The 19944-nt window shown below is 36.6% G+C and overlaps 5 protein-coding genes and 1 non-coding gene across 10 annotated transcripts; all 6 read right to left on the bottom strand.

Moving 5' to 3' along the window:
• Positions 1-1290: 1290 nt before the first annotated feature.
• Positions 1291-4425, bottom strand: LOC118029114 (outer envelope pore protein 37, chloroplastic). Its single transcript, XM_035032929.2, has 6 exons — positions 3925-4425; positions 3753-3842; positions 3339-3509; positions 2982-3076; positions 2362-2482; positions 1291-1676 (listed from the first exon to the last, which is right to left on the bottom strand). Exons 1-6 carry the CDS (start codon positions 4318-4320, stop codon positions 1545-1547), a joined length of 1005 nt encoding a protein of 334 aa, XP_034888820.1. The 5' UTR covers positions 4321-4425; the 3' UTR covers positions 1291-1544.
• Positions 4426-4836: 411 nt separating this feature from the next.
• TRNAI-AAU (transfer RNA isoleucine (anticodon AAU)) lies at positions 4837-4910 on the bottom strand. Its single transcript has one exon. It is a non-coding gene; the product is annotated as a tRNA-Ile (tRNA).
• Positions 4911-5419: 509 nt separating this feature from the next.
• On the bottom strand, positions 5420-10698 carry LOC118029115 (la-related protein 6B). Of its 2 annotated transcripts, none has more exons than XM_035032931.2 (10): positions 10027-10698; positions 9276-9357; positions 8673-8767; positions 8489-8560; positions 8244-8323; positions 8022-8121; positions 7450-7497; positions 7288-7356; positions 6475-6624; positions 5420-5943 (listed from the first exon to the last, which is right to left on the bottom strand). In XM_035032931.2, exons 1-10 carry the CDS (start codon positions 10567-10569, stop codon positions 5680-5682), a joined length of 1503 nt encoding a protein of 500 aa, XP_034888822.1. In that variant the 5' UTR covers positions 10570-10698; the 3' UTR covers positions 5420-5679. The 2 variants fall into 2 exon arrangements, with proteins under 2 accessions (XP_034888822.1, XP_034888821.1); XM_035032930.2 differs by having other exon boundaries at positions 5420-5946; positions 10027-10697.
• A 1107-nt stretch (positions 10699-11805) lies between these two features.
• On the bottom strand, positions 11806-15669 carry LOC118029116 (inositol 1,3,4-trisphosphate 5/6-kinase 4). Of its 3 annotated transcripts, XM_073410412.1 has the most exons (9): positions 14913-15669; positions 14662-14758; positions 14475-14543; positions 14097-14130; positions 13322-14015; positions 12806-12868; positions 12480-12625; positions 12229-12383; positions 11806-12015 (listed from the first exon to the last, which is right to left on the bottom strand). In XM_073410412.1, exons 5-9 carry the CDS (start codon positions 13322-13324, stop codon positions 11933-11935), a joined length of 450 nt encoding a protein of 149 aa, XP_073266513.1. In that variant the 5' UTR covers positions 13325-14015; positions 14097-14130; positions 14475-14543; positions 14662-14758; positions 14913-15669; the 3' UTR covers positions 11806-11932. The 3 variants fall into 3 exon arrangements, with proteins under 3 accessions (XP_073266513.1, XP_073266511.1, XP_073266512.1); XM_073410410.1 differs by having other exon boundaries at positions 13322-14130; XM_073410411.1 differs by having other exon boundaries at positions 13688-14130.
• Positions 13942-15087, bottom strand: LOC140954214 (inositol-tetrakisphosphate 1-kinase 6-like). Its single transcript, XM_073410517.1, has 4 exons — positions 14913-15087; positions 14688-14758; positions 14475-14543; positions 13942-14130 (listed from the first exon to the last, which is right to left on the bottom strand). The coding sequence occupies exons 1-4, from the start codon at positions 15085-15087 to the stop codon at positions 13942-13944; spliced, it is 504 nt and encodes a 167-aa protein (XP_073266618.1).
• Positions 15670-16544: 875 nt separating the features above from the next.
• Positions 16545-19655, bottom strand: LOC118029118 (probable uridine nucleosidase 2). Of its 2 annotated transcripts, none has more exons than XM_035032933.2 (9): positions 19484-19655; positions 18966-19081; positions 18781-18840; positions 18203-18388; positions 18020-18124; positions 17572-17668; positions 17193-17300; positions 16961-17096; positions 16545-16869 (listed from the first exon to the last, which is right to left on the bottom strand). In XM_035032933.2, the coding sequence occupies exons 1-9, from the start codon at positions 19530-19532 to the stop codon at positions 16761-16763; spliced, it is 966 nt and encodes a 321-aa protein (XP_034888824.1). In that variant the 5' UTR covers positions 19533-19655; the 3' UTR covers positions 16545-16760. The 2 variants fall into 2 exon arrangements, with proteins under 2 accessions (XP_034888824.1, XP_034888825.1); XM_035032934.2 differs by having other exon boundaries at positions 19467-19616.
• Between the last annotated feature and the right edge of the window lie 289 nt (positions 19656-19944).

Genomic DNA, 19944 nt, shown 5'->3' with positions numbered 1-19944 from the left:
TATTTGGGATTGAGATGGCTGTATGATTGAAACTATATTTTACCTCAATCATATTTTTTAAAATATTTGATCAATTAACATATTGTATGGATTATATTGAAGATTCTCTTGAAATCTTGGTTATAAAAAAACTTAAATTTATAGTTTTTTTAAAAAATTTATTTTCTCAAGTCGTAAAAGCTACTGCAATGCAGAACACAATAATAGGTAGAGAATTTGAAGGGCATAGTCGTGGTAGTCATGCTAAATTTGTTTATCTCATCTCCTAGTTATGATTTACCATATCGTTGGGACAGGACAGAAGAGGTAGAGATTGTTATCATTAATAAATGAACTGTAACAGGACAATCATTCACACATAAATACATTCCCAGAGGTAGGAGGTTTGAACTATGGCAATAATCTTGCATCAAGAGAGGCTTGACCGTGTTAGTCTTCTGAAGCCAAACAGTTGTATTGCAGCTCTGTTAGCAAAGCCTTGAATTGAAGTGGTCGTGACTTACTGAAACTCACCTGTAACTACACTACATATGGATCTTATGAGAAACAATAGTTAAGTTGCTCACCTACAAACGGCAATTTCTTCTGTATTTGTAAGTTGGCATCCAATTTTTATAGTTCATTGACCCAATTATTGGTCATAGAAAACTTAATAGAGTTGAAAAGTTGTCTCAAGGATTTGAATTTCTCATGTAAGAGGACATCTTTCATGTCCGAAAATTCTAGACAATTGACATTTGCTTCACTTGGTATATATGAATCTAGGATGAGAATAGTGGAGAATTTTGCATTTTCACTTATTTTCAGGTGATTAGTAATTCCATAACCAAGGTAGCTGCCACCACATTTGAGGGGCTTGGCTGTGGTTGTGGTGAGGGTTTACTTTCAAGTTGCAAACTTTCTAAATTGTAAATTTCGAGCAGTTAGCGTTCAGGTCTGCTAACCAGTTGGATGCTCCCAATTCAGATCCGAAGACACGAGGATCTGTTCAATTGAAATGCTTTCAGTAACACATTCTAGGCTCGGATCAATTTGAGACAATTGATCAACTCAACTTTGGCCTGTTCACGTCTAGACAAATCAAGTTAATTAGCTTCGGCCGTTTAAATGGAGACCAATTCGGACAGACGCTTATGTAAAGAGAGTAGCTTGTCTCCACAAGAACCTTCTCTTCTGCACTAGCAGTTTTCCTGCCATTTATAGCCGGTTTGATTTAGCAGCAACTACCATAGTTCATTTTATTTTTATTCAACAATTTGTTAGATCTACTAAAATTTGGCAAAGGGATCATCGAATAACAGATTTTCCTGCATTATAATAATGCCAACTTCAACAACACGCCATGGGAAAAATCTCAGCAGGAGCTTCCTTTCACTAGATATCCACTTTAAGCTCCCACACTAAGAGAGAAGAGATTTCTTGCAAGGAGAAACTATTAACCAACTGACGTTCTTATGTAGCAATATCACAGATGGGCAAGACCCGAACTACTCAAGTGGAACCCGCATTTAACAGAAAGGCAGTCCCATCAACAGACAGTACTGTTATATGTCCCATCTCTTTTTAACACGGAACATTAGTGCTGAAGTTTTGATGTCATCTTGTGGCACTTGCAGCATAAATTGGACCTTCATCTTCATCGGGGCGGTCTTTGCATTGCCACCTTCATCTCCAACCTACAGCATTGAGATTGTGCATTACAAGGTCATATATTAACGCCTCTTGAATTCCGTTACCAAATAAGAAACGTGACTACTTTACATATACTAAGCTGCGAAAAGGGTTATGATCCTCAGTTATTGAATTTCTATTTCCTTCTTCCAAGTATATCATGGCATCCTAATTCCTAAAAAGTAACTGACTTTTGAGATGCAATCTTACCATACTTGGCAATGCGACGGTAACATATTATGCTAGTTGTTCATATTCATACTTCAATGTAATTAGTCTTTTTTGGGGGCTAAAGAGCCCAAACTATTGAAAAATGGACTAAATCTGTAGATCATAAAGGCAAAACTTCAAAAATGCTATGTCAAAACATCAAAGGCACTACCCTCTCTGCTTTAGCACGTATAACAAGGAGTGGTTATGTAACTACAAATCTTTATAACATCGGGGAAAAATGACAAAACAGTTTTATCACGAATCAGTACAAGCTTGCAATGAGTTTAAATTATCATTAAGAGATAGAAGACCCATCATAAACATTGACTCTGTCACTGTACGAGTGCAAAAATTGTGACCCTTGCCCAATAGGTTGAGATATAATTACAATTGAAGACAAATAATGATGATACCCATTATTAAATTTCATCATTTGAAAAGCAACAGTTGAAAATCTTAGTAAATAGGAATACTTACCCAAAGCGATGCCCAGCCAAGACGCACCTCTGAATCATAACCAGCTTTAAACTTGAAATCCTTCCCATAGGTGTGCTTGTACACAGTACTCCAGTTGTTAGTATCAAAATTGTACCAGTAGCTGCATCACACATTAATACATAACAACCCACTTAAGAATCTACATTAACATAGATGAATGTCCAAATAAAATGATAATATTAAAATCTGATAAGGAACTTGCACCCTCTCTTCAATTCCCTGAAAAACAGTCAATCAAGCTACATCGCAAGTCTACAGATTGGGATAAGTTACTAGGGTGTGTTCTCCCCTTCTCCACTAACTGGAAAGACAGACATTTATCCCTCTTAAAAACAAGAAACTATTGAGGATGACTAAGGTTATGCATTCATTTATAGAAGCGATACAAATCTTGGACATGCATCATCCAAGTTAACACATTTGTCCAAAGGACATATATGGATACAAATTGATAATTCTAATTTCCATTCCCAACCATACCTAAGAAATCAAAAGTACACATCACGAGACCTGAAACAAGGAGTTCAGAGTATGGAGAGAGTGAGAGAAAGAGAGGATACTCCTCCCCTGGATTTGGATAAAAAGTGTAGAGATTGTACCTCAACTTATTTGAAGGAGTGAACCGACGCTTGAATGCAAATGATAAAGCATTTGAAGGCAGTGAAATGCTAGGGATAATGGAAAGCGCCTCATCCTGCAATGAATTCAAAACTCTTCAGCATATCCTATATAAAGGCACTATAAAGACACCGAAACACCACATAAAGCATGTAATCAATCCAGAAGGAGCCATGAGACCACCTGGGCAAAAATTACTCATTTGCATAATCCAAAATCCATTCAAAAATTATATTCATTGTACAAGTATAGATATCAAGGACCAGTACGAGAGGACGCCCGGGCAATTAATCGGACAACACATGCAAAAACGATCTTAGTGAAATATTAAGCCTTACCTTGTAGCAGTATCTCAGTTTCAAATCTTCATCACTAAATTGAGCAGTGCAGAGGCCATTCATTAACTGACTTTTGACAACACCACTAACTGACAATGTTCTCCTTAATTCCTCTTCTTCTTTCTCCTCCAATGAAACTTCACCAAGCGGGAATTTTAGGGTTGCCCTCGGCTGCAACAATAGGAAGACCATATATGTGAACAAAAGGAGGGGGGGAAATACAAAAAGAGACCATCTTTTATTTTCTCCTCCAACCCCAATCAATATCCCAAAGCCACAAGCCAAAATTCCCCAGTGAGTCGCCAGAAAACAAGTAAGAACAAAACTTTTGAATCCCCTAAAAGTTCCCAACTTTGAAAATGTTACACTGTTTAACAATAACATGAACGAAAAAAGGTGGAGCTTAGTGCTTACCACTCCAACAGTTGGAACAGGAGAGGAAATTTCAAGTGCATAACCAGGATCACCCAAGTCAGCAACCATAGCCACCTCTCCTTGCTGTGCCTACAAACAACAACAACCCATGTCAAAAAATAAAAAGAGAGGAACCGCCATGGAAGAAACAAAGTTGAAGTGAAAATTGGACCTTGACATCATGGGCAGCCTTAAAATGCAAATTAGGACCAAGATCAAAAGAACCCTTAACAAGGGCATTATGTTCTTCAAGGTCATAATGAATGGAGAGTAGTTTGGAAGTGAAAGCAAACTGGGGTTGAGAGAGTTCACCCTTGTTGTTGTTTTGAAAAGAAAGTTTGAACTTTGCAAAGCTATCAAGGAGCTTACAGGAAACTTTGTGGAAGAACAAAGAAGTGTCACTGTCAAACTCAGAGGTCACTCTAAGTTTTGGTCTTTTTGAAAGTAAACAAGTTTTACATGATCGTGGAGGAGGAGGTGGAGGTGGAGGTGGGTCTGTATGTGGTATCGGTGGGACCATGTGGTTAGGGCTTGGTGGAAGAGGAGGGGGAGGAGAAGATTCAGCCATTGTGGTGGTGGTGGTTGTTAGGGTGATTGATATTTGATTCTCTCCCACTTTTAATTTTTTTATTTTAGAGAGAGAGAGAGAGAGAGAGAGAGAGAGAGAACAGGAAATCCCTGTGCGAATTTTTGGATTTTTAAGGCGGAAATTTAGATGGGGGAGCTTGTGGATTTTGATTTGATTTTGGGAGATCAATAAAAAATTGAAATTTACTATGCTTTTAAAATGAAAGTCAAAATATCATGTCTGCCAATGCATTATTATTATTATTATTGCTTCAAATGGTATATAATCATTTTATTATATATAAATTTGCCACAGTGAAATCACTACCCAATGGCTCTTACTTTCTTTTAATTGATTAATGTTATTAGTCCTAAACTCTTTGAAAACTTAAACAATGGTGTTGGAAAAATTAAAAACGTAAGAGCCGAAGAAGTAGAAGATTTCTGAAACTATTAAGGGATAAAAATAAAATGTAGTTTAGATTACCCAAAAAGCTATCGATAAAATTTAACTTGATGGCCCATGCAGGTTTCGAACCTGCGACCTTCGCGTTATTAGCACGACGCTCTAACCAACTGAGCTAATAGGCCGTCACAGTACCTTTCGGTAACAAAATAATTTGTATTATAAAAGCAAAGCTAACTGCCATCTTTCATGCTTTTCTTGAAGCAAATGCAATGGTCATTTTGTTGGGTGTTCATGAAGAAGTGGGTATTCTTGCTGTCTTCAACTACTGTGTCATCTACTCTTTATCAGATTCCTGCAATCACGCACGTGATTGCTTTGGATTTTCGAAGCTTACCCTCGACATGCTTTAGTTTTGGTTTCGGAGTTCGGTTCTGACAGCCTTTCCGGTCTCCTTCCTCGCAAGGAAAACAGCAGGGTAAAATACTGCCCCACTAATAAGCCTCCTCCAGGCTAGCTCGTGCAAAACACAGTTCAGTTCCTGGTTCCAATAATTTGCCTAGAATCACAGAAAAGAGATGGAAGGAAGAGGGAGAAGAGGTATTGATAGCACAATTTTTTTTGAAATTTTGAGTTTATCTACAAGAATTAGTTACTCCCCCCAACAAGGGTTTTGTTCCTTTTCACTTCGACATCATGCAAAGCTAAAATTTAACGAAAGGAGAAAAAGAAAAAGTGTTTTTCGAGCATCCATGCCCATATGCAAGATACCAACATGAAAGAAATACCCTTGATCCTGAACAAGCTACTACTACAGATGGACAGCCCTTTCTAAAACCCCTGCCATCTACACCATATATAGAAGACCACTCACTTCCCCCCACCCCCAACATAAACTTACAAGCACATCTCACATCTATTAGAACCAAAACTGAACCCTGTAGAAATACCAAGTCATGCAATATTAACAGCAGCCGGCTTCCCTCGACCCATTGCAAATCCTCTAGTGCCGTCTGGCATCCGTGGCCCTGGAGGTTGCTTGGCCATTGCTGGATGCTCACCAATAACCGGATTATTTGAAGGGGAAGTTCCCAGATGATTTCCACGGTTATTGTGATGGCTGTTATGATGGTATTGACCTCGCCCACGTCCCTTGCCCCTCCCCCGGTTACGCCCTTTTCTCTGCGCACCTTCCTTCTCATTGGCATGATCCTCTCCCTGCTAAAGTACAAGGATGTCAGTTCACCAAGTGCTGAAAATGTCATTTTGTGAGACAATAAAATAAGGATGCTTTCAAAGACTTGAAAATGAAAGCAATTGTTTTTCATGTATTTTTTCGTCAGCAGAAAAATTACAAAATCTAGGATGCTGGCAGTTCTGTTGGATAATGCATGTATCATCATAACATAACATTCCTTTGTTATCCCAAAGACTGCTAGCTTTTTCCTGTCAAATCAGCCTTCTCCCCTCTTTTTGACCTCATGGGATGACACGAGAAAAACCAATTCAGCCCCACTAATTCTTTTCCTAATCATAAATTTTATTGCCACTATTAATCAAGCTTCCTACTCTATCTGGTACATATAGTGAAGCAGAAAACAAAATCAAACAAGTCCAGATTCTAATTGTCCAATAACACAAAGCCTATACCATGTCAGTCCCAACTGGCCAAGCAAAATGATATTTCTGTAGAAAATGATTTTCAAAATCATATCTGTTCACATTCAATGGAATTTTGCTAACACTCACAGAATGCTCATGTGAATGGGCATCATGCTGCTGGGACAGATCTTCTGTCTGTTTGTCATTCGGCATTTGCTCAGTTGCAGAAATCTCATCTTCCTCTGAATGCCCTTGACCATCATGCCCCTTCTTGCCTCGTGCCTGAGTGGATTTTGACTAATGATGGAAGAAACAAGCACAAATCAAGGGAATAAGCTAACTCCAAAAATATAATTAAAAACTTGCAAATCATTAACTGAAATTGGCAGAACTTTATCGTCGCATCCAAAAGTGCACATCATGACTCATGAAACCATTTCATCCTACAGTGTGTAGGCATTGGTTGACAGGGCTGGAGGAAACAAGAGTGAATTTAAAACCTTTACCACACAGGATATTTGAACTGCCAATACCATTAAATGGAGACTCAAGGGTTTTAACACCCACCAAGGTAGCGTACAGAGTATTACATATATGACACCCATTCCTATTTTCACCGCACTCTTTTAGAATACTTAGCTATTCCAGTAATTATTCTCCCACTCTCAATCTATTTAATATGAATCATAAACCTTTCATCATACTTTCATTGACTTTAATGGTTCAGAACCAAATTTGCATAGGTTAGAATTCACAAGCATGCAATACTCCATTTAAGAACTATTTTATTAGCACTTGCTTCCTAACTGATTTAGTATTATCATATATGAAGATTTATCAAATCAAGGTGAGATGAAACTTATAAGTTGGTATCTCTGGCATTATTCTTTAGAAATACAGAGCAGGAAGAAAAAAAAGACATGAAAGGAAGAAAGATGAAGACAATGTTTTCGTATATACCCCACGCTTGAGCATTAACCGAACCCTAAGACCACTCCTCCAGTTTCCCTCATCGTTTAGCTCACCAACCTACATAATAGCATGTTCACTTGATTAGTGCAGTGAGAAATTGATGTTGGGAAAGCACTCCTAAACAAATCATGAAAAAAGCAAACTACTTACTGCTTTCTCAGCAATCTCAATGGTCTCATATTCCACAAATGCATGCAACTGCAACCGATACAAGGAGTTTAAATTTTATGATTTTCATGTTTAGATGACAAAAATAATCAAGAAAAGGTTAAGAGAATTGATGAATGGAAAACAAAAAAAGAAAGCATTAACAGTCAGAGCAAAGCATAAGTATCTTCCTTTGGCAGGTAGGCCATACTGTAATACATCTCTTGAGAAAACTACAAACTTATAGGTTAATTCTTAATAGTTATACTAACCATAACCTTGTGCTGGCAAAAACAGATAAGAGAACATGCAAGACCAGATACCAGGTGGCTATTCCTCAAGGTCTTATTTTTTTCTAGGTTATTTTAATAGCTTTTATTTATAATGTTTTGAAATCATGTTCCATTTCGCATCTTTTTTTAATGTAAATCTTTTTCTAACCTTTTCTGTTTATTGTCTTGCAACTCAAATAATAAATTGTTTATCTCACCAAGAGATAGAAACGCATTATGATGTTGATAAGGATTACAGGTATGCAAAACATAATTGATGCCTAGGCATGCATGCATATGTACCTTGTTACTGAAATGCATCCCATCAGCTTTTGCAGATCTAGATGCTGAAGAAGCACCACCACCAGAAGTTTGAGGTGGACAGGTACGAATTGTCTTCACACTGAAAAAGGAAAGGTTAACATTATGAAATGTCTAATATTAATATATTATATCTGGCATGCTTTAAGTAAAAGGCTAAACCATCCAATTAAATATCATTATGAACAGAAATGATCTCGGCACCTCCCAACAGCAGAAAATATCTTCATGAGGTTTTGGTGGCAATGATCCTCGGGTAAATTTTCAGCAACAACTATACGAGACTAGAGATCAAGGAAAATGTTAGAAACAAAACCACAACTTTTCTCTCTTTAAACTATGAATAAAGAACAAAATACAAACTTTCATGCATTCTGCCAAAGACAAAAGGAATTGCCAAAAAATGATGCTACCACCTAACAAAAGATAGTGGGTAAGAGAAAACACACTTGCAACTCCTCAACATCTGAATCAGTTAGGGGATGCTGGCGCCTTACTTTCTTTCCATCGTCACTAACTACCTGGAGGATGTACTTACAATGAGGTCAACAAAAACAACTGGAAGAAGTTGTACTAACAAATAGGATTAAGGATGATAAAGCAATCACGAGAATTGTCTATGGAAGAGCTTACAAGCTTTGTTGAGTTCCGCAGAATGTTAGCAAGTTGAGAATTACTGTTTATGGCAGCTTTAACCTTCTTAAAGGAAGCAACAACAGATATGGGCACTGTATTAAAGCAAACAAGGACTTAAAATGGATATGAGATAATTGATATAACAACAATTCAGACAAAAATTCTGAAATAACAGTTGGGTAAACAATGTAGCTTCTAATAGTATAAGACCCTTGCTTAATTTTATGTTTCTATGAGTTACTTAGAAAAAAGAGGGAAAAAAACTACTTTGGAGATGCATGGACAAACTGCATTGATACAATTCACAAAGAACTTCAACAAAACCACAATTTCATTATTTCTTGATTCAAACTTCAATAAATAGCTACATTTACAACTTATCATAGCTGGTTATCAAAGGGTTGTTTCCAATAGTCATCACAGCTACATTTTCAAAAACAGGACGTGCTCTCCAAATCATTATAAAGAGATCAAAATCAAAAGAAAGTAGTATAAGGCGCAGCTTTAAAAAATAATTGAGTGAGAAGTAGATAATGATAACATTGCACTGAAACTATACCATATAGAAGCACTAAACAACAGAACTTAAAAAAACCTTACCATATCCTTCAGGATCTTTGGTAATAAACCTCATAAGATGATCAGTAGTGGCCAGGTTCAAATCACTGAAATAGTACTCCACCTGCAAATAGTTATGAGTGAATGCCAAACCAAAAAGAAAGACAATTATTTACAGTACTCAACATGAAACCATAGGTTTCTTAAATCATGTTTCTAACACTTCAATTCATCCTATTGTCTGCCCACTACCTCTCTCATTATTCCTTCCTGGTACAACAATTTACCCCATGTATCTATAAGTGACTATCAAACAAACCCAATCATCAACAATCTAACTAGATTATTTGGCAGCACTTAGTGTGTGTTTGGTAATGTGGGTCAGGTGCTTTTGCAAGAATGTATCAATCTGATGCTTTTTTGGGTGCTTTTCACATATCAAAACCATCCAAAAGCATTCAATTTGAAGCTTTTACAACCCAAATGAACTTCGAAAAACACCATCAAAAGCAGCCCAAATGCAATACCGAATAGAGCTTTACTTCAGTACATTGTAAACTAGGTTCGTGATGATTCTGTTTTTCACGTTCACAATAAGCACAATATTCAAGACTTCTACCATATCCAGTAGCATTGTAATTACATCTTAAGTCCCCATTATTTGCAAAAATCAATAAGAATAACTTTAAATTTCTTTTCATATAATCTAAGCTCAACTTAATTAAATCAGCGAACTTAAGTACTAACCCTAAATTTGAAGAAAGAAAAACAAATTCGACACCTTGAAAACTACCTGATTTAAGAGTTTATTCATAGCTTCATCACTTTTACTGTCACTCTTTGAGGCATGATCCGAAGAAGCAGCTGCATCCTTATTCCCAATAACCTCGACCTCCTCGTCAGAGTGCTGCTGCACCTTTTTAGAATTATGCTGGTTATGATTCCGAACAGGAACATACTGTTGGTGCTGATTATGATGCTGCTGGTGGTTGTGAAGGTGGTTATGGTGGTGGTGGTGGTTTTGGACGGGGATGACGTGAGGCAAATGTACAGGGCTATGAATCGGAACATGAAACGGGGAAGGTGGTGGATACATATGCATCATAGCAGCGGGAGGAGGCGGAGGAGGAGGGATCACGGTCATTCGTGGTGGAGGTTGAGGCTGAGATTGGGGGCGCGTGGGGACAAAGGCTGGAGCTTGCGCGTTGAGTTTACTGAAGGACACGTTACGCGAAAGCGAAGGACCAGAAGAAGAAGAGGATTGATCTAGGGATTCAGGTACAGATTCTACTATCGCTACTAATTCTTCTTCTTCTTCTTGATTTTGTTTTGCCATTTCTATTTGATTTGGGGTTTTTTTCAATTTTTTATTTTAGGGATTGGATGGATCTAGTGCTTTTAATTTTATATTTTTCAGGGGAGGTGGGGCCCTGGGGAGTGGGGAGGGGGGGCGGAGGAGGTAGCACCGGGGAGGGAAGACAATGGAGAGGTTTTCTCGGCTTCATTGCTTCATCTCCTTCCCTTTTTATACAGCCCGCTCACTCACTTTTTTTATGCCGAAACTTTACTTTAGTCCCTATATTATTATATTATTTAATTTAAGCCTTAAATCTATTTTATTATTATTCTTATCTATTTTGACGAAAATGTAATATACATTGGACAATGTCACCCCGTTATCTGTCCAGTGTTAATAGTAATAAAAACATTCTCAAGTTGTCTAGATTAAGTTTAGGGCAAAATTGATAAAATCAATAGGGTCAGGACTTAATTGACAATAAAGTAACACATAAGGATTAAAGTTTTGAGGTTTTATATAAAATATCCATCAAATGGGCCCCTATTTGTGTTATTTATTTTTTCTTTCATATTATATTATATTTTATTTGTTAATATTTTCAAGTTAGCTTATTATATTTTAAATTGTATTTTAAAAATATATTTATCTTGAAGAAGCATTAAATTAATAATTTTTAATTTTTTTTAAGTATTAAAAATAAATAAAGATTTGAAAAAAAATTATTTTAATTTATTTTTAAATAAAAAAAAATACTTGGTTATGCACCATAACATCAAACACACGATTATTACTTTTAATAATAATAATAGAATTAAACCCATTTGAAATCATCTTTTCTCTCACGTTAATTAATCTATTCATAAGCCAAAAAATGTGGGAATCAAACACTTATCCCCTGAGTCAAGCCAAGGTTGCTCCATGTCCATGAAGTGGCCATTGTCCTTTTGTTTTCATCTTGTGTGGGAAGGTCCCTAAAATGGATGAAGGGTGGGTGTCTGAACTTTGTATTTAGCCTAATCTTTATAAAATGATAATCATGACCATGATCATCATTATTCCTTTCTTGATAATGATAATTAGTGGTGGGCTGGTCCATCCATGTCTTGTGGGGTCCATGCATGCGTGGTATGGATGGCTATCAGGGTTCTGAACTTGAGTACTGCACGGTTTTAAAAAGCCAGTGACCAAGACGACTTTACATGGATTTAGATGTTTTTCTCCATCAACTACAAGTTCAAAAATATACTAAACTCGACTCAGCTGCAAAGATGATGGAGCAGTTGAAGTTGCTGCTAAATTACACAGATGTATATACAAGTTATATATCGCACTGAAAGGGTCGGGGTCGCGGTCTGTAATAGATTGATTGTAACTTACATTCCAGAATGCAGTTGGCTTCTCATGATGCAGCCCGGAAAAAGATGTAACCGAAGAAAATAGACTCGAGAGACCAACCAACAGGAACATCAAGAACAAGGACACCTAGCAAAATTGGATCCATTAGGAATGGTGGATGCCAATCCACTACAAGAACAGAGAAGCATTTCTCAGTGATACTTTCTCATTAAGCATCTTGGGTTTCTACCATGAGAAACCACTCATCAAATGAACAAGATGGATCATCAAAAGATTAATCAGGCCTTTGACCGGTAAAAGATGGAGACTGCAAAAGATATGTAGACAAGAAAACATTACTTGCAACCGCATCGAAGCCAAAGATGGTAAGATCAAGTTTTCTTGCAAGCCAATTCACAGCATCAGTGACCAGCTCAAGATCAAAAGAATGAATATTGGTCTTGAAGGAATTTGCATCTGTATAGTGCTCAGTACCGATGGGTAGAGATTTTAAGCTGCAGAGGTTAAGCGCAACATTATCAAAATTGAAAAACATATGATATTATCATAATGCAAGTAAGCAGAAAGCAAATAAAGAAACTAACTGCTACCTGTCAAAGAATAAAGGTCCGAGTTCATTTCTTTCAGATGATTTGGTCAAGACATTAACATCTGGTATAGATTTTTTTACCGCACAGAAAAGTAGCTCACCCAAGACATAATTCTTGAATATATTAGATGAATGGTCCACGTACTCCTGCAATGCAAAAAAAAAAAAAAAAAAAACTGTTCACAGTCAGGAATACAAACACTAATCATTGTTCAGCTGATTCCAGTTTAGCATACACAATCAGTGACCGTTCATTGATTCATATATCTGTAGTGCCAGAATACCCAAAAAATCAAACCAAACTTGGCACAGTACTTTTGTGCTCACCTGAACAATTGCTGGAAGAGGAATATTTAAATCCTTAAAATCTTCAACTCTAAAGATGATTGCCTGTAATGAGAGAATTATATTTTTTTAAGAAAGGCACTAAAAATCACTATAGTCCCCTAGTAAAGAACCACAAACAACGTCCAAAATGTCAGAAATATAATAATGTGCCCAGGTAAACCCGAATGATGGAGCTAGGCAGTTCGGTCAGTTCCAAATCTCAGACTGATCAGTAACCTAGGATGCTTATCCAGACAGCTGGTGCAGACCACGATACTTACTCAATATTCAAAATTGATAGCAGCTCTAAGCATCTAACTTTACAATGATGAACAAATCTTACCTGATAGGTATAGTTCCTAAAATTGGAAAAAATACATGAAAAGTTGAGATATAATAATTAAGGAGCTAGCTTAGCGACCACAGAAACAACCAAGTTTACATGGTCCCTGTTGCATTAAAGAGATGAAATCCTGATTAACATTTTAGATCATATGCAATCAATCAAATTCTTACCATCCTGTAAGCATCAGCTACTCCACAGGAAACTTAAGGTTTCAGTATACTCGGAAGAGATAGTTTAACTCCAAACTGACTTTGTGCCAAATCAGGGTCGTTAAAACCATTTACCTACATATTTGAACTCTGGCTGTAACTAAATTTAAGGATCAAACAGTGAAATGTTCAAGAGAATATGCGTGAATGGAGTCTTAATGTGCATCATGAAAATGGGTTCCTACATGAAAAACATCCAAGCAACATCTGCTTAAACAACGAACAACACCAAAAATCATCTTATTAATTTTGCAGTGACAAGAAAGCTAATCATTTCAGGTTGTGTCCATTGATTTGTGAGTTCAGTTTACTATTTAAAATAAATACCATTCTGATCGAAAGACCATTAGGAAATGGGGTCCTATTACTGCCCGGCGACCTTCTTTGTTGAGATCATCCAGCCCAAGAAGAATTTTTTTGGACTTTTAGCCGATCCAATACAGGATATATTTTATCGAGTGGATCAATTGCAAAGGATTCAGAATGATTTTCCATATATCTGTAAGAGAAAGGGACCCAAATATATTTTGCAACATGTTGATTTATCCTCACCATAACACTGTACAAACAAGAATTTGAAATTACGTTTGCAATTCCAGCATGCCTGGAGAGAAAGTAATTCTGTTTGTGGATTCTGAAGAACCGCTCAAGTCAACTGAGATAACCAGAACTAAGTCAACGAGTTGTAATTGAGCTGGTAGGGGAAGCTCAAATGTGAGGGGTAGAAACATCAAACCATTTGGAGCAGGGTTCATGGGGAATGCACCCCTCTGCAACAAGGACAAAGAATAAGCTTGCAATTATAGACATATGTCGCAACTCCAATTTAGACATGGGTAAAGATAGAGACATGCCACATGGAGTATGTACAATAAACAAGACAACCTAACAATTTCCCTGAATTTTTAAAACAAAATCAATGGAGAGCTAAGTCAGATTGAAATCTAGATCTAGAAAATAGAATGAATCAATTCTCAATAGCAATTCAGGAGTTTAATCAGGATACCGCGGCTTCACATTGACTTCTTTGCGTATCTGGAAAACATCTGTGATCCAAGACGCAAATCTTTCTCTAATATCAGTAATACTTCCAATTTCTCTGTTAAGAGCTCACCTTGGAAAAATCTTCTTCACGAGAAGGCTTCATGATATATCCAACAGTCACAGCTTTGTCGCCAATTGCCTGATTGCAATTTGCAGAAAAGTTAGAGAACATTATAATAAAGAAATAAAATTGTCATTGTAAATAATTGTAGAAATGGATTTGCTCCTTGAATAAAAATCATTCATTTCATACTAACCTTTTTCTATTTAAGCCGCAGATTACCAAAGGAAACTCTTCCAGTTTACTGATACAAACCACACCTGAATTCTCACATGCACCAGCACCTTCAACATCTAAAAGAAAGGAGAAAAAGAACAAGAACCCAGCTTCAAAAAATTAAACTTGAAACCTTAAAAGACAAGATACAAAACAGAATCCACAGACATCAGCTACTAAACCAAAGTTAGCAATAACTAGAAATAACAAAACGGTACCAACAAAACTCACCGAAAACAACAATGATCCAACCCAAATTGCTTAATTGACCAATAGCATCCTTCTTGCTGTTAGAAATAAGATACAAAATTTCCCCTCCAATGTCACCCCAGGAGAGTGTAATCTCATTAACACCGTCAATAGATGATTCATCATTCAAGGGAAAACAATCAGAGGAGTGTTGCATTGCGCCATTTTTTTAAAGTACCCCCACCAATAGCAAAATGCAGATAAGAAATAGTTCTTTGAAACAACCATCTCATCGAAAACAAACTAGAATTATAAAAGGATCACCGGGAAAACCTTATTGTCAAGGAGATAAGGTGAGCAATAGATTCCAATGTGGAGGTTGGAATGGCGGAGCTTGCGGAGGAGAGAGTGAGCTGGAGGGTGGAAAGAGGTGGTGGCATGATCTTGAATTAGAAGTGACTCATGGATTATCACTCCTTTCACCAATGAACCCATTTTGGGTTTTCTTTGTCACTCTCCAGGTTAGCGAGTGAAGAAATGTAAAGAGAAAAGGTAAAGGAAAGAATAAGTGGTGCTCTGGTTTAGTAGTAGAGAAGCGAAGAGTAAGAGATGCCTTGAAAAGGGAGGGTCTTTTGAATTGAAGTGCGTGTATATATATAAGGTTTTTGATTCAGAGTTCAGAGTCCGTTACGGTCCCAAATGGGCTGGATATCAACAGATAGGACAAGACATTCACTTATGCAAATATTGTCCTGTCCAGTTCAGTCTCTCATAAGTCTAGCGCACCATGAGTTCACACACTGAGAGTCCGTTTGTTTGCGTGGTTGCTTATGCGTTTGAAGCAACCGCAGCAAACAATACGTTTGGTAATGTAAAAAACACAATTAATTTTCGGTGGGCCCCATGAAAATTCGCGTTTTACACGCGAATTTTGAGAAGCAGCTCCTGGCTGCTTCTCAAAATTAATTGACGCGCACAGTGCAATTCATTTGCACTGTTCATGAGAACAGTGCAAATGAATTGCACTGTTCACGTGAACCTTTTTTTTTTTTTTTTTTAAGTGTGTTTTGTTTTTTATATATATTTTAAAAAAAAAATTAGTTTAGAGTGAATTAAATTCACTTGCACTGTAATATCAAATCAATTTTATTCCTGATAATATTTTATCTAATTTTATATAAAATATTATTTATTTTATGAAGTAATAGCAATAATTAAATCCATAAAATTTAAATTAAAAATCATCAGTATTAATATATATTTTTAAAATTATTTTATAACCTCAATTTCAAAAGCACTCTTAACCAAACATATTAAACTACTTTTTATTCAACTTCAATTTCAACCACAGTTTTAACCAAACACCTATTTTTTCAAACCAACCTCAACTAAAAGTACTTTTTATAAAACAACTTTTTTTAAACCACAACCACAACAGCTACCACAATACCAAACACACTTTGAGTAAATGAGTTCAACTGATGGGTTCACCTATTAGATCCACACGTCTCCTGGCTTGTTGAGCTTCAAAATCCAAGTCCGGGTTCATAAATTTTTAAAAATTTGTTCATGAGATACACAGCCTTGTGCCCCCCACCGCCCCCACCGCCCCCCCCCCCCCCAAAAAAAAAAAAAAAAAAAACAGAGAGAGAGAGAGAGAGAGAGAGAGGAAGAAGAAAGAAATGCAGTGCTTAATTTGGAATCAATAGCGGAGTACAAAATGATACAGTGATGAAAACTACAACAGCAATAAACCATTAGTTTAGCTCGTTGCCGTGACTCCAAATGTTATTTTGAAATTTCGGAATTTGAAGAACCATACAATCACATAATCAATATATGTCCACATGATAGCCTCCTTAATCATCAGAGACCTCTTGCCAGCAAAGTTTATGATTCCATAAGCCTTTCCATCAACAACTTGACAACAGTGGGAGCATCAACCGTCACGGCCACCTTAACTGTGGGTTTATCAGTCCATTCGGTCACTTCTCCAAAACTGGTTTATAGTAAGAAAAAGAAAACAAGAATCATTAGAAAGACATTTAGTTCGACGAAGTTAATGATTTCAAGTATTCATGCAGTCTTACCTTTTCTGTTTGTTATATAATAATGTTAGTCCCCTTGTGATGCCAGTTCTCTGGACTCTAACAGCACCTTCTGTGTAAGTGAGAAGTGAAGGATTCACGGCTGCAAGGAGTGCTGTTGGATCATGAAGATACACTCCTACATCAATAACAGAACTAAGGATTAGTATTTTTTGAGGATTCCAATTCTGCTTAATCACTGGATATATCAATGAAGGCATTTTAGTAAACAAACCTCTCATGCTGTATGCTTCATGATGATAAGAGAAGTACACCTCTAAAATTTTGCAAAGGTACTGAGCAAATTTTCCATTTGACTGTATCAATTTGTCTCGCTCAGCATCTGCAAATAAAACAGGGAACAAAGTCAATGAAACTAGAAATCATCAATGAGGGTGTTTTTAAAGGACACAAATTGAGTCACACTGGCAGAGAATTGTGTAAAAGAAACCATTGCCTCTTGCATAACAAGTAACACAAATAAACGTGTTTAAGAAATGGTATTAGTGTTTTTAGTGTCTTGATCGCCAAGATTATTTATGCATAAAAAAAGACAAGAAAAGAAGAAAAAAAGAATATCAGCTAAGGTAACACAATAATTGCCGAAGTAACACCTGTGAGAACAACTTGATGGGTAACATTTATCCCCACCGCCAAAATATCTGCTCCACAGGTGAAAACAATATCAGCAGCATCAGGATCGCCAAATATCTGGTCATCCAGTCAGGAGTAAGAAAGTTAGATAAAGAGATGGGGGAGTCGGGGAGCAGTCTAGGATATGTGCACACAAAATCATTAGTAGGAGTGATACAGCTAACCAACAAACTATGCTTCCAAACTTTCTAATGACACTCTCTCAAGTCTCAGACCAAGACGTAAGGATCTTTCAAGAAAAGAGCAGATGAAATGTAAGTTCACTACAGATAACAAATCCCATAAAGAAAATTAAAATAAAAGAAGAAACAGCAAAGCTCGGATGTGCATATGGCCACTAAAACAGCAATATCTAGAAAGCAAAGACCACTTCAACAGCGGATTGACTGCATGGATTTGTCAACTCACATTTGCCTCAGCTGCTGGATTTACATTCCCGTTTACTGAAAATGCTCCACCAAGAAGAACAATCTGCCCGATGTTTTTGCAAAACTCAGGATCTAATTCAATAGCCTGCACAATATAGATGATCTGTTAGGTAATTTACTAAATGAAATCTGCTAAAAAAATCCAAAGGACCAAGAATCTGACCAGAGCAATATTTGTAAGGGGACCCAATGCCACCACAGTGACTTTTCCTGGGTGAAGTTTTGCTTGCTCAACCAGAAAAGCAGCCGCTGACTGTTCAAGTGGCTTTCCTTTAGGTGGGTCAAAATTCTGGTTGCCAAGTCCATCAGCACCATGGACAAAATCTGCAATGCGAAGTTTTGTACCTTTCTTTACAGGAAACAGAGACGCCATGAATAAAAAGAATTCTCGAAACTCAGCCACATATTAGTATGTATCTTTACATCATCATTTGATCAGAGAAAATTGTGATATTGTGTGTGAAATTCAGAGTTAGAACCAAAAGAGCAGAAGTTGAAAATAAATAGTAAAAGACTTGTCGCAATATTAGAAAACTAGCGGCAACATGAGTAGACACTAAATCCATTAACACAAGGTTGTCCTTAGAAAACAACAACCATAAAGAGTCAAACCACACTTCTTTCCTCACCAAAGCAGACACAATGCTTATATGAAACTAACAGAAGATAAGGATTAAAAAAATTCTGAAAGGAAGCTAATATTGCACATGATCTATTCAACAATGAAGAAAGAGTACATACAGTTAATGTGACATGAGATCCCTCGGCAACTGGAATATCAGTCCTCCCTGCAACCTCCAACTAATCCACAAACAGCACACAGAGAAATACTGTAATTTGCAAATGGCTCAATATCATTTATATCATAAACCTTGGAAGTTCAAATCAGTTAATCAAATTTCAAATCTAGAAAGAGAAAGAATTACCAAATGCAAGGCATTCCTGGTGGCTAAAGTGGTATAAACATTCCCATATATAGTAGTAAGCCCAATCACCTCAACTTCAGGCGATCTCAAAGCAAGTAAGATTGCCATGGCGTCATCTGCATCGCATCAAAAGTTCAAATCTTTACAATAAGAAGACAAATTTGAGCCAGAACCAATTGAAATAACAACTCTTTTAGCAAAAGATATAAATTTTCTCAAATCCCGGATCATGAAAAAGTCTAAAGATTCAGAATTTCAATTGATCCACTTTCTTAACAACCAAAAACATAACCCCACGACAACAAAAGGAGAGATTGATATAAAAAAAAAGTGTTGTTAAACTTGATAATTTAACTCATTAATGGTTTCTAAACTCAAGGGAAATCCATCAATATTTAAAGGTCTAGATGTTAAGAAATTAAACAATAATAATAATAAAAAAAAAAAAGAGTTGAGAATTAGAGGAGTTAAAAAGAAAGAAGGAAAGGAAGAAAGGGATACATATAATAATTACAGACCAATTCCAGGGTCAGTGTCTATGATGATCTTCTTTGGTTCTGCTGCCATGGAGGTACCAGGTACAGGTGAGGTGAGCGCTCCGATGATTTACTTGACTTGTTGAGAGGATTTTCACGGTGACAGCTCAATTCCTTTTCCTTTTCTTTTTTATGCTTCAAAGGTAGTTTTTGGTATTTTCGTCTCCTATATTAAAATAATATATTTTTTATATTATTACATCAAAATAATTAAAAAATATAAAAAACTTAATTTTTCTTAGAAACACCACGACATGGCCGTGTAAGCAAAAAGGATAAAAGCATAATAATGAAACCAACCCGGGCAGTAGGAGAAGTTTTCAATTAAGCCCACAAAGAAAGGCCTTTCCTCAATTGTATCCTTAAAGTACTAAGATATCTCAATCAAACCCTTTTGTCTTTGTCGTAAATGCCCATTAATGGAGGTTGAAGGAATTTTGTCA

The sequence above is a fragment of the Populus alba genome, chromosome 7 (genome assembly GCF_005239225.2).
Source record: "Populus alba chromosome 7, ASM523922v2, whole genome shotgun sequence".
NCBI lineage: Eukaryota > Viridiplantae > Streptophyta > Magnoliopsida > Malpighiales > Salicaceae > Populus > Populus alba.
The sequence above is the reverse complement of the archived record's forward strand: the minus strand, read 5'-3'. Positions and strand labels throughout refer to the sequence as shown.

Bases quoted from the DNA above. Each gene is read 5' to 3' on its own strand.
- LOC118029114 (XM_035032929.2), bottom strand. From the start codon at position 4,320: ATGGCTGAATCTTCTCCTCCCCCTCCTCTTCCACCAAGCCCTAACCAC. The intron at 3,843-3,924 runs GTCCAATTTTCA...TGTTGTTTGTAG, and splicing joins AGGCTGCCCATGATGTCAAG to GCACAGCAAGGAGAGGTGGC. The intron at 3,077-3,338 runs GTAAGGCTTAAT...AATTCATTGCAG, and splicing joins AACTGAGATACTGCTACAAG to GATGAGGCGCTTTCCATTAT.
- LOC118029115 (XM_035032930.2), bottom strand. From the start codon at position 10,569: ATGGCAAAACAAAATCAAGAAGAAGAAGAAGAATTAGTAGCGATAGTA. The intron at 8,768-9,275 runs GTAAGGTTTTTT...GCTTTAATACAG, and splicing joins CAAAGATCCTGAAGGATATG to TGCCCATATCTGTTGTTGCT. The intron at 5,947-6,474 runs GTGAGTGTTAGC...CTTGTACTTTAG, and splicing joins CCCATTCACATGAGCATTCT to CAGGGAGAGGATCATGCCAA.
- LOC118029116 (XM_073410410.1), bottom strand. The intron at 12,626-12,805 runs GTGAGCACAAAA...TTTGCATTGCAG, and splicing joins CTCTTCCAGCAATTGTTCAG to GAGTACGTGGACCATTCATC. The intron at 12,384-12,479 runs GTAGCAGTTAGT...TAACCTCTGCAG, and splicing joins GGACCTTTATTCTTTGACAG to CTTAAAATCTCTACCCATCG.
- LOC140954214 (XM_073410517.1), bottom strand. From the start codon at position 15,087: ATGCAACACTCCTCTGATTGTTTTCCCTTGAATGATGAATCATCTATT. The intron at 14,759-14,912 runs GTGAGTTTTGTT...CCTTTCTTTTAG, and splicing joins TTGGATCATTGTTGTTTTCG to ATGTTGAAGGTGCTGGTGCA. The intron at 14,131-14,474 runs GTGAGCTCTTAA...TCCTTGTTGCAG, and splicing joins GTGAAGAAGATTTTTCCAAG to AGGGGTGCATTCCCCATGAA.
- LOC118029118 (XM_035032933.2), bottom strand. From the start codon at position 19,532: ATGGCAGCAGAACCAAAGAAGATCATCATAGACACTGACCCTGGAATT. The intron at 19,082-19,483 runs GTCTGTAATTAT...GATGCGATGCAG, and splicing joins AGACACTGACCCTGGAATTG to ATGACGCCATGGCAATCTTA. The intron at 16,870-16,960 runs GTAAGACTGCAT...ACTATAAACCAG, and splicing joins TTATATAACAAACAGAAAAG to TTTTGGAGAAGTGACCGAAT.